This window comes from Chlamydotis macqueenii, chromosome 27 (genome assembly GCF_036417535.1).
Source record: "Chlamydotis macqueenii isolate bChlMac1 chromosome 27, bChlMac1.mat, whole genome shotgun sequence".
Taxonomy (NCBI): domain Eukaryota; kingdom Metazoa; phylum Chordata; class Aves; order Otidiformes; family Otididae; genus Chlamydotis; species Chlamydotis macqueenii.
Window position 1 is genome coordinate 3,139,412 of NC_141582.1, and position 12,686 is coordinate 3,152,097.

Here is a 12,686-nt window from a genome sequence, read left to right on the forward strand (position 1 = left end):
GTAGTTTAAAACGTTGAGCTCGTTTGAAAATCATAATGATCTGACAGCACATGCACAGTGTATGTTTGCACACAGATACTCTGAGTACTGAGAGACATCCCTATTTTTAGTAGAAATAAAGATAAAGTAAGTTCTCATTATTCTGTAATCTACCAGACATGTGGAGGTTTTAGACTTATTTCATATCATCATAACTTCCCTTTCATCCATTTCAATTTCATTGGTTTTGGTTAAATCACGTATATATTGCCCTCAGCTATTCTCCTTTCTCTGATCCTGTGTTCCCTTCATCTGCACGGAGACTGTGTCCTCCTCTGTTATCGTTTGGCTACGCTGTGTGTATTCAGTACTTTCTAATCTCCCTTCATAAACTGATCTCTTCTGACTTATTTTGGTTGCTGTTCTCTTAATTTTCTCAGAGAACTGACAAACTACTGAAATAAATCCCAGTTCTGTGTTCATGTCTAGGACTGGAGTTCAGAGAATAAGACATCTGGGCTTGTGCACTGCTGAGCAAGCGTGCTTGGATCCCGCTGTCTGTGATCTGAGCTGCGAAAGCTCACTAGCTTGCACCTTCTGGCCCTGCAGAAACCACTTGTCCACTTTTATATCACCTTAAAGGGGCTTCAGTAAATGGGAACAGTGTAAAACATTGAGAATTTCCTCCAAGTGGGTATGAAATCAGGGTTTGCTTATGCCACTGTTGGGTGCTGCAGTAATGCTGTTCGTATCGATATATTGATGTCCCTTCCAACCCAAACTATGCTGTGATTTCTCTGTGGTTAACCCTCTGATCCCTGTTAAATCTGCAGCAGCTGTCAAAAGGAAATTAAATTCAGTGAAAGAGAGGAAGATTTGGTAGTTAAGGCACTGGGCTGTCACTCGAGAATAAGGTTTGGTTTCCACTTTCACAGACTTTGTGTGACCTTAGGTGACTCATTTAATCTTTCTGTGCTTCAGTTCCTCATCTATAAAATTGGCGATTGTGATTATGTGTTTTTTTGATGATTCTGATTCTTCTTTTCTGTCAATTTTCTTGACAGTTCTTACACTTAAATTATTTGGTGTTTTTGTATGTGTGTGTCAGATTCCTTGCAAAGCACAATCCTGACAGCTATTGAGTTCTACCGGTTTTTCTGTAGTAAAATTAGTTTTTAATAAAATCCAAAGCTATATTTAATCAATTAAATGAGATGATACAAAGGGTGCAACAAGATGAGAAATGTTTATTTTCCTTTCCTTCCCTTTCAGGAAATGATAACAGTGAAGCCCTTCCAGAGTCTGTCCCATCTGCTCCTGGAACACTGCCTCATTTTATGGAGGAACCAGACGATGCCTACATTATAAAAAGCAACCCCATTGTCTTACGCTGTAAAGCCATGCCAGCTATGCAGATCTTCTTCAAGTGCAATGGTGAATGGGTCCATCAAAATGAGCACGTGTCTGAGGAAAGCATGGATGAGACTACAGGTAAGGGCCGCTGCGTCCTTCGGGCAATGTAACGATACGCAGTGTCTGCTGACGATACACGAAGTAGAACGAAGAACAGGAGATCACATTCTGCGACTCACAAACAGGAGAATCATGTGGCTTAGCGGGTAGCTGCAGGCTGGCACTGAGCTGGAGGAGTGGGAACCAGCTCTCATTCAGAAATCACACGACGGTGTCGGCTCTGCCCTGCACGCAGCCAGTAAGCTGTGGTAGGAGGGCACAGCGTACCAGTATAAGCCTGCTGCTGCCGCAACTTGTCCAAAGGGAGACAAAGGGTCTGACCAAACACTACCATAGACAGTGAGCTTTCCAAAAGAAAATAACAGTTCTGAAGGGAACAGTAGTTCTGTGTATTCCGATGGTGTAATTTGTAGTAGCTTCTAGAAACAGACACAGGGATGCTTTTATGAAATCCCTATCAGGATGCGCCCTGAAAAACTGCGACGTGCTGGTTGAAATTTGCCTTCACCCTCAAGCAGGGATAGGCATTTGGTAGGTAATAAAGTTAAGCAGGAGAAATCCATTGTGTGAAAGTGTGTGTCTAAAATAAGAGAATGCGAAGGGAGAAAGTTGAAAATGATCAACAGATTTTATCATGCTCCCAGCACACCCTGTATCTTTTCTCATTTAGAAGCATCTTGATAAGTATTGCAAAGCAATTTAATGCTGCACCGTCTTGTAATTTCACAATTCTGTTTTGTTATTGCTTTCCTCTTCTTTTTAAATTCCAAGATTGCTAGGCAACTCCATGTCTTGGAAATAGCAGTGTAGGCATAATATACCCTCTATCAATACAAGAAATTCCTTTTTAGAGGAAAAAAACGCCATTTAAAAAGAAATTACATCTCCTAAAGTGGTGTTTGGCATTCTTTTTGAGTGACACGTTCTGAAGAAATTTCGTATTAAAGACTTTGTAAATGCTAATCTGGATGAATTTTAATTTTTACAGTTACCTTTTTGAAAATAATTTAATAGGCATAACCTTTACTTCTAAAGGCGTTGCTGAATCAATATAGAAGAAATGTCATCCCTAAATGTTTTTCTTCCGTATGGTTAATGAAAATCTGTCTTCTGAATTCTGCAATTACGTTTTCTAAGCCTTGGATTAATAACAGAATAAAAAAAGATAAAGTAACATGATGTGCTTTTTTTTTTTTTTAAATAACACCAGTAACATTGAGGTTTGAGACATGGAGGCTTAGCAAGTGAGATCTGGAATTTAAATGTTGCAGTTGGAATTTAGCCCAGGGATGGAGCTAACCCTCCAAGTATTCTTATTTAAACACCAGTGTGATCCAGGCAGTTCAGCGTGTCTTTTTTCCAAAAACCACCATAATGGTCCTTAGGACGCAGCAATGCAAGTAAAGGCTCTGCACAGTGTAATGTTGAAGGATGGGCGTGGATGTTCTCTCACCACGATGTATCCTTTCCCGTAAATCATTGTGGAACCCTTCCTTAGCCTTCAGCAAACAGGAGACGGCTCTTGGGTTTGGTCGGAATTGCTGTGCATGCTGGCAGTGCCCTCATTTCTGGAGTCAAATCTGGGGCATAAACACGTCCTTACCAGGCGTGCACAGTGTTCTGCGTACTGCGTGGGCTCCATCTGTGGAAAACTGCACTAGAATTGGTGCCAGGAATGGTGCCCCTGGCTAAAGGGGGGTGCTCGCTAAGGGAGGTTACGCTGTCGGAAAATGGGCCTGTCCTTTTCCATCCTTCCACTGTTTGTTACGTGATTAAAATTCTGAGAGGGCCTATAGAAAAGCGGTGAAAAATATCCACAAGAAACCCGAAGAAGAGGAAATTTAATGCTGAATATAAGAAATCTGTCTTGACATCTCTGTAAGTTCCTACCAGCAAGGAAGGAACCAGCAAGTTCCTACCAACAAGGAAGCCAGGCATGTGCAAGAGGGCTTGGCAGTGGCATCGAAGGCGCGCTTGCTGATGGATTTTACCGGCAGCACCGCACTGTGTACGTAGAACAGAACAGGAGGGACAGCTGCTAGTAGACAGTGAGTGTGTTTTGTCATTGTGATGAATCCAGTTTCGCATCATTTTGCAGGACAGAAATAAAAATCCTAGAGTAACACAGGAGTCACTGTTAATCTGAAGAGGAGGAGCAGCGAGAGAGGAAGGATTTTGTAGCTTTGTAAGCTTTGTAGTTACGGGCTGCAACACGTACTGGCTGCCTGAGAACATTGAGGGGTCCTGGTGGACTTGAAGTTTGCCCTGAAATCTCTCCTGTTGTGGATTTGCTGCTGGTTGTGCAGAAAATCACGGCAGGCAAGCCAACACGTGCTGCAGCTGCGATGGATGTGGGTTCCCACGCTCAACTGGTTGGTTAGAGACCGAGTTATTTCATCTTCTCCTGCCTTGTTTCCTGAGCTGCAGAAAAGAGGCAGTAATCCATGGTCTGCCCTTTCCGTTTGTTCCATAACCGCGGCAGAACAGTAACTTTGCTCCCTGACATACTCTTCCTCATAAGTGAGAGCCTGAGCTAGCAGAGGCTACTGTGATAAAAATGTAATTATTACAGTTTGATGAATTTCTTTCTGCTTTATTTCTCTTGCCTGAACATTGCAGCATGCACCGCAGAATTAGTTTACAAATATTTCAACTTTTGGTTTCAACAGAGGATCAGACCTGCGAAGAGTAACTGGAGTTTTCTTGCCTGATAAATAAAAGGATTACAGCAATAACCGCTGTCAGCGTTCTTCTCGTTTAAACAAATAAAGCTGACAAATGCTGAAGTTCTGCGCAGCTCTGTTATGTTTAGTACGTGGAGAGCAATTACTCATCTGCTGCCAGCATTAGTCTGTCTGCAGCGGAAGCATCCGACGGTGCAGAAAGCTGATTAGCGTATCAGCACCGTAGTTGTGATTCTGTATTCTGTAAGCCTGTGCTGGGTCACAGAAATGATGGTTATAATTTGCGCAATAATTTAAAGGGCTGGACTTGCAGTGCTTGTTAGAGTTATGCAAGTCGGATGAAATGTTTCTCTTGTTTATTACGTGCCTGTTTTTGTTTGCACGCTTTTCTGCTCTGTGTCATTTCCTATGAACAATTCTTCTGGCATTTCTTGGGATGCAGAGGGTAGATGAGTATATTTGTTGGTGAAATACAGTGAAGATAAATGAAGAATATACCTCTGTTCCCAATGGGCCTGCTTTCTGTAGTTGCTTCCAAAACAAATGAAAAGAGGTGTACTTTCTCCATAAACAAAACATAGCTTTCCCCAAAGACTCCGTGTTCTCCAGAGGTCCCTTCCAGCCTCAGCAATTCTGTGATTCTGCTGTTTTGGATGCATTTATTTTGTCTATTGGCAAATTGGGAGACCTTTCAAAGGACCTGAATTCCTCCCTGTCCCATTCTTGAAACGCTGAACCAGCAGCTTCCCAAAATCTGTGCTGTTTGTTTGCCTGATTCAAACCACATTAAATGTTGCTTCAGAAGATACAGGCTGATATATAAATTAATTAAATAATGTGCCAATGAAAGGAAGAGCTGGGCTGGAGAATATTCTACCTCAATAAATCTGAAGCTGTAAATGCCTGTATTCACTGATGACTACTCAGAATTTTACAGTTGCAACGAGCCTAAAAATGGCTTCTGCTTCTCAAAAAATGAATCACCATGTGAAGATCTTTTTGTTTGGTGTCAGTAAAGGTTCTGTCGTCATTAGCATGGGTGCACCAGTAAGCTGTACAATATGCAGTTCTTACAGCCTTGGTTCTGTTTGCTGCTTCCAGAAATTCCTAGAGTAGCTCAGAGATGGAGAGAGATCAGAAGATGGCGTGCCAGAACCAGGCGCTGAACGGCAGCGCTGGCAGCAAGGCTGCGGTTAGTGGCTGGTGACAGTGTTCTCTTCCCCAGGATGGTGCTGCTTAGAGGCCAGGGGTGGGAAAAGCTGGTGATGGGATGGGAGGATAGGTAGAGATACTGCGGTACAGCAAGAGGCTGTACCTTCCCGGCACCGTACAGAGCAGCGCTGCGCTCGCAGGCAGGTACAATGTGCGTGGCTACGCAGAAGCGCGTGTCGGTGAGGTGGATGCTGGATGAGTGACTCCTGACTGGAGACAGGCTGTCTTGGAAAGGACACTGTTTGTCAAGGACTTAATCATTTCACACGCTTGTCAAAGAAGTCTTCAAGTAGATGGATTGCAACCTTGTCAAACATGGCTGCAAAATTAGCTTGGATTTGGAGGCTCTGGAGCCCTTCAGGGACTGCACACAGCTTGGTTTGCCGGGGGTGAGTAACAAGAAGGTGGCGGTCTGTCAGCGCAGTACAGCGTGGTGGGTCGCCCGGTCTTCAGCCAGGTAAGACCTGCCGTGTCAGGTCACCAGGGCTCAGATGCTCTCTAATGGAACTTACTGTAGCTGCTCATATCTTTAGATAAAAACTTAATGAAGATCACTCTACAAAATGAGAATATCAGGATTTGTCAGAGCAGCTTGGATGTTTGGATTGGGACGGTGCGTTTCTGTCGTGGGTTCTGCAGTCAGTGTGGCAGCAGGGAGAGGAGGCTCTGCCGGCGCTGCGGAGCTCCGTGTGCTGTGTTTATATGGCTTGGTTTTACCGTGGTGGAAAATAAAGGGATGTTTGTGAACGGTTTTGTTGAAAACTGCATTGATATGTTTAAAAAACAAAATGCAAATAAAAGTGACCAGGAAACCTCTATTTGCTTACTACCGAGGGAATAAATATTTGAGTGACTGAAATGATTATTGAGACCACCTAGGAAGCTGTCGCAGGTTTGTCCATGACTTTAGGTATCACTGTGAAACATGGCAAGCCAAACAAGGTAAATTAAAAAAGTAAACATCTCCTTTGCCTGTTACTGAAAAAGTAGCAAAAACTTTGTACTGCTTTCTAGTGTTTAAAGCGTGTCTGACCGACCCACCCCTCCTCGCTGAGCATCCCCAGCGGGCCTCTTTTCTCCTGCTTACCAGGGGAACACATTGACTTCCCCGTGCCTTTCAGGAGTGAAGTACCCAGCTGTTAATGATGCCTGAGATTAAGTGGAAGCCAATTTTGATGGAGTTCAGGTTTAGAAATTTCTTGCTGCTTTATAAACTTCACAGGCATGAAATATTTTAAGATTGAGTTTTCATTCATTTCCAGTGAAGGGGAAATAAGTATCTTGGGGCGGCACAGGAGGAGAAAGAAGAAAATAGTAGGCATGAATGTTTTCTGTTTTCAAATTAATGTTTTTCTGACTAGCTCTTTCAGAGGATTCCTAACGCCTTTTAACCCAGATCTGGATTGCGTTGCCTCTCCCCGAGGCTGTCCTGCGAAGGTGTAGCTGCAGATATAGCAAACGTCCCAAGTATGAAATAAAGGGTCAGGTTTGTAAGGCTTCTTGATGTCTTGTATTTACCTTCAAACTTTGTCTGAAGGGCAATACCACTAACCTTCACCTGTGCCCAGGAGGTTAAGCTAATGATAGCAGGCAAAGAAAAAGCTAAACGAAGCTTTTGCCATCTTTACTTCTGGCTAGCCTTGGTTGTTCCCTAGATCCTTTTCTCAGCTCTTTAGGTGTAATGGGTTCCTGCCTCAGGAAAGAGATCTGCATTCATTTTGATAAACACCAAGCAGATTTGCAGTAGGCAGCGATGACGTCACACTACAGATTACTTTAGCAAAGTTATATGTTGGGAAACCATGTAAAATGAGCAAGGTAGACTTCAATTTCGTAGCTGGTTCACTCGCTTCCCAGAAAGGACAGGGTGGCGAAGAGGACCGTCTCCATTTGTGAGCTGTGACATTTATTCCCCTCTCTTTGTTTTCTCCTCCTTCCAGGCTGTAATTGCCTGAGCTCAGCTTTCTCTACTCTGCAGTATAAGACACAGCTTTTCTCTCCCGTGTGAGGAAACAGCTGCTGGGTGGAACTGCGGTGCTAGTGACTGGAGCAGACTGGGATTCAGTGGGGCGTTTGATTAGTTCCTGTTGGACACACGTAGTTCTGGCTGTTTGAATTGATGGAGGCCTGCTAGGATACTTCAGAAAGGTTTTCAAGGGCACTGTGATGTTAGATGGAAAGACAATTTTATTGTATATTATGTTATAAAATTCCAGATAAACATTCTGCGTGAAAAAGGCGCAAGAGAGAAGGTTTCTGAGGGAGGTGTTCTGTTCTTGCAAAAACAACAGTGGGTGGGTAGTTCTTGCAACTCAGTGCATTATGACCTACTCAGCTTTTAGAATTTAATTAGTGGCAATATATTATTGTCAAAGTGATTAAAGCTTTGCCTTGATTAACAATGGAATTCTTTAATTAAAAGAAAAGGTTTATCTACCCCTAGCTTTATGCCCAGGTAAGGTCGCCTGTATCAGGTAATCTGTGTCTTTCCCCTTCAGGACTGAAAGTTCGAGAGGTGTTCATCAATGTGACCAGACAGCAGGTGGAGGATTTCCATGGCCCAGAAGATTACTGGTGCCAGTGCGTTGCATGGAGCCACCTCGGGACCTCAAAGAGCAGGAAGGCGTCTGTCCGCATAGCTTGTGAGTAGAGTGAACGTTCTGCTGCTCTGGGTTTTGTAAGGTGTGGAAACGTGCTGTTCTTTAGGGTTAAACGTGAATGGTGCTGGTAAGGATGCTGTCTTGGCAAGCCCTCTCTATGCAATGCTGTCGGAATATCACGGAAAGCATGCCATGGTTTTTTTTTTTTTTTTTCAGAGCTCTCTTTTATTTTAGTGTGGATTGATTGATTTGCGTTTACACTTACCAAGTTTGGTTCAGAGATTCTGGATTGCATATGCACAGTGTCACAACAATGCAATGTAGTAAAAAAGGTTAATGCAAATGGAAAATACCCTGAAAAGTGCCCCTTTGCTCCATGTTGATCACAGGGGGATCTAAAAAATATGAAAAACCGTTAAACAATGTCTATACTTTGCATTTAAAAAAAAAAAAAAAACCCAAACAAAAAAAACCCAAACCAAGAATACATTAGAAGCTTTTGTAGCAATTCTTGATAAGTCTTTTAACAGGATAACTTAAAATAAACATTTGGGATAAGTAATAGGAGAATGTAACAACTCCTTGATTTTATAAACGATGGATTTTTTTTTGTTGGCTGATTTAGTCTGAATGTGTAAATATGCGTAATTTCAATTTTTTTTTATTTTAGTGCATTAGCTGTCATAATATTGAATGAGCTAATAATTCCCCTGTAGGGCTAAGCTGCAGAGGACTATTATTCTGAATTGAATTTTTATTGACTTTTCTCCGCACTGTGATTTCCCAGCCCCACGGCACGGCAATATGAGTAAAAATCAGAATGAGCAGAAGCAGGTGGAGCCGTGCGTTGGGACCTTTAAACCCATCAGTGTGGTACCACATCCCCGCTGCCGTCCCGAGCTGTGATGTTGTGTTAACCTAGCAGGCGCCCCAGAGAGCTCCCTTCGGTCCCGCTCCGCGCCGTGGGCTGCGTGGGGCTGGGTGTTCTGCCTGGGAACTGCGTTCCTGTACTGGCCGTTTGCTGTGCTGCTCTTACGTGAAGCTGTGTTTTTTTTTTTTTTATGAAAAGAAGGGCAATTCCTGAGTGCAGAGCTGATGGGACTTGTTATGACTCCAGACAGAAAAAAGGAATAGCTGCCAACAGATATGCGTAAACCACGCCCCGTGACTCTCCGGGGCTCGCCCGCTCGTGGACCGGTGTCATCCTCTCTGTGGTGACCAACCTGGCTACATCACTCAGGGCCTGGAGCTCTGGCTTAGGGAATTCCCTGTAGAGGACTTGAGATGAGAAGGTGTTGGTCCATTTTGTGGCAGCAAAGAGAACCCACAACTTTTTCACAGCAGCTGTCGTCGTGATGCATAGTAGTGTGAGTTTGTTTATTTATCTATTTATTTTGCACTTAAAGCCTAGAGGTGCTGAATTGTGAGTAGGTCCAAAGCATTACAGCACTCTGTATTTATCTGCAAAAGCAGGTAAGGATTTCTTTATCATAGTGTGGAAAGCATGGCTCTTACTCTATTTTTCATCCTAATAAAGGCATTTGTAGGCAGAACTGCAGCATCGCTGTTAATGAATGACTTTTTAAATAGGCTACTGGAAAAGATATTGATTATCTCTGTGGGGAGAAAAAAAATCACCATTAACAAAGAATCATAAAAAGGAGAATACATGCACTGCGTGCATCTTTCTCTAGTGACCGGCTTGCTAAAATAAGTCTTAGTGTATTTTATAAAATATATTGAAGTGTAACTGATTCAGAGCCTCTGCTGTTTAAGGGGGTGTATTTCATGAACTGTAAGCAATGGAGAAAATTAAATCAGTAAATCCACACTGTGGAGTCTGAGACACTATTTGAAGAAAATGAGTGTGTCTAATGGAGACATCCTAACTCTCAAAGCACGTGTAGTAAGTAACAATCCTTCTGTTTTGTTTTCCTGTCACAGCAAGCAAAACTTCACTTATCCACAGGCGTTTCTGGGTTAGGCTGATGGCATTGGGCACAGGTTTCCTTTGCGTCTGTTCTGCTTTACCAGACACTTGTACATGGAAGTGCTGCGGCCGCATCAGTGTGACTCTGAGCCAACGTGCCCTGTTCCTTATCCTGAATTATTAGCTTGGCCATGGTATCGGAAGTGAAGCAGCCTTGCAATCAGGCAGCTTGGAATGTGTGGAACTGCTCGCAGTCCTTTCCTTCCATTCCCTACAGCACGCACTACGTAGGCGATCTGAACAAAACACATCGCTTAGGACGTTTTATAAAGTATCCTGGCACTCATCTGAAGTAGCATGAACTAGGAAAATTATTCACCTAATCTTGGACACTAAGTTGGTTCTAACAGCACCCTAACACCACCACGTTGTTGCTCTTGCATTTAATTCTCCTGTTTTGGAAAGGCAATGGCTTGAGAGATTGAATACACAACTGGAACCAGAGAGTTTTGTGGGTTCTAACATTGATTGTCTCTGTAGTCATACACAGAGTGTTTCTTAAAGGTGGAGAAACCCAACTGAAGATGGTAGGATCTCTCTGCCTCTCGTCTGGGGAGGAATTAGTAGCTCTCGGTTGTCCATTACTTTACACAGACAGTTAAGAACTCAGCAAAGCGGTATTGTTGCTCACTTCTGCAGCCTACATAGCATTGTTTGGGGAGGAATGGCTTTTGGAGGTGTAATGAATTATTGCATTAAACTCTGCAGATTTACGGAAAAACTTTGAGCAAGACCCCCAAGGGAAGGAGGTTCCCATCGAAGGGATGATCGTTCTCCACTGTCGGCCGCCCGAGGGAGTCCCTGCAGCCGAGGTGAGGCTAAAACTGTGCTCTCCTCCTAACTGCACTCTGCTGCGTGCTCTGGGGCGTCTTTTTGGTGAGTAAGGCAAATGGTTTCACTCAGGAGTTGGTTTTGCCCCTTGTCTCCACTGTTGCTGTGGTATTATCTAGTTGAAGGAACAGAAGCAGCAAAGAAAAATGAACTCCAGAGAAACATGCATCCTTTTTAGTTAGGGAGAAGCCTGTTGAGCAGATTTAATTGAAAATAGAGGAGAAATGCAGCAAACTGGGGTGCAAAAGATGCTGAAAATCAGATAGAAGTGTTAAAGACCAAAAGGAAAATGAGTTAAAGATAAGAATGGTGAGCAGATTAATTTGTATCTTGGCATCTAATGTGCATTACACTGTCATTCAGCTTTCTGCTACTACATTCTCTTCAGCTGTGCATTATTTTACTCACGTTTAGCGTTATTAAAAAAATGAATACTGCATTGCAGAGAATTGCCGAAATTATAGAAATGTGTATTCTGGTAAACATCTATTTTGGAGACAAAACAGACTTCCAGAGGTGTAATTGCCTAAATATCCTTGGTGTGTGAGGGATTCTCTGCAGAAGCGCCGGTAATCACTGCCTGCAGAGACTCCCCAAGCCACCAGCCGCCCACCTCGGTGGCCTTTTTCTCTCAGCGTGCACTGCTGAACTGCTGAACCAGGTTTTCTGAATGCACGTACCTCCAGACTGCCAGTGTATCCCGTCTCAGATAAATTTGCTATCTCTGTGGTGAAAGTTTCCACTGTGCTTATTCCTTTCACCCTGGTTCTCCCTGTTCCACAAAACTTGACAGACTTCGTAGGAAAACAGGTGAATGTTTATTAAGAAAATGCCCAAAGTCCAGTGCAGAGTTAAGGGGAAAAAGGCTGGAAACAAGCAGTTACAAAGTGAAATGAAGTGTGATGTGGCAACTACTTGACTGCAAAACATCTTTCTTAGCTGTGGAAGTGTCTGACCTGCAGTCCTGGCGGCGTGCGTCACATGGGAGCTGGCAGCCCAGTTTTCAGGGAGGAACCCTGCCTTGTCTGGTGCCTTCAAATTCTGGTTGTCTTTCTCTTCCTTCCCTTTCCTTTTCACTCACTACCATTTTTTTCCTCTGTGCAGTTGCCTAATATGCGCTCTCAAAGCTTTGTAGGCTCAAGTACTCCCTGTGCCTTGCATTACACTGTATGTTCACTGAAGGAATGTTTTTTTTTTTTAATGTGATATGGATCCTAGCACCTTCCCGAAGAGATTATACTACGTTTTTCTACATTGACTGTTTTCATAGTCTGAAGAGGATGTGTGCCAGTTTGGTTTTGTTACTCATTCTTAAAATGCAGCGTTTAAAGGTGAGCAAAAGGTTTTCAAGTGGAAAAAAAAAAACTGTATAAAATCTATGTGTATTTTCTTTGAGACCTAAAGAAACAAATAATGATGGGTACACCTCTACCCACCAGGTATGGTTTGCTAACTGATCACATACATCTGACTGTTTTCCAGTTTCTGTATAGCTAAATAGCCCAAAATGCTACCGTTTTGGGATTCAGCCATTCGGGAAAACATGCTGACTCTTCTCTACGCTGTTTGAATTTTACTGAGAATTTGATTTGAACCACACTGCTTTACACGCAACAATTGGGATATCTGTCTTTTATGAAAGCTAGGAATTATATCCAATGAAAACCTGACACTTTAGTTGCTTTCTACAGATAAAAATTGTAGAGTTCTCAATAAACCCTAATTCACTGATGTTGATTGTAAAATGGTTATTGCTGCTAATAAAGCCTGTAAATCTTAACAGGTCATATTTGCTTTGGCCAATAAAATTTGACATACAGACTCAGGATGCAAGGCTAATTCAGCGCTCATCAAGGTAAACAGTCTACTGGAAATAATTCGGTGTCTTTAGAAACTGGGTACCAGATTCAAATAAGT

General features: G+C 42.9%; 1 protein-coding gene across 1 annotated transcript in view; it reads left to right on the top strand.

Annotated features, from left to right (window-relative positions):
- The first annotated feature begins 1,193 nt into the window (after positions 1-1,193).
- UNC5D (unc-5 netrin receptor D) overlaps positions 1,194-12,686 on the top strand; it is a 74,409-nt gene continuing 62,916 nt past the window's right edge. The window contains exons 1-3 of the mRNA XM_086767728.1: positions 1,194-1,470; positions 7,847-7,990; positions 10,647-10,750. Of these exons, the coding sequence (XP_086623854.1) occupies positions 1,194-1,470; positions 7,847-7,990; positions 10,647-10,750 (525 nt within the window). The remainder of the gene's footprint in view (positions 1,471-7,846; positions 7,991-10,646; positions 10,751-12,686) is intronic.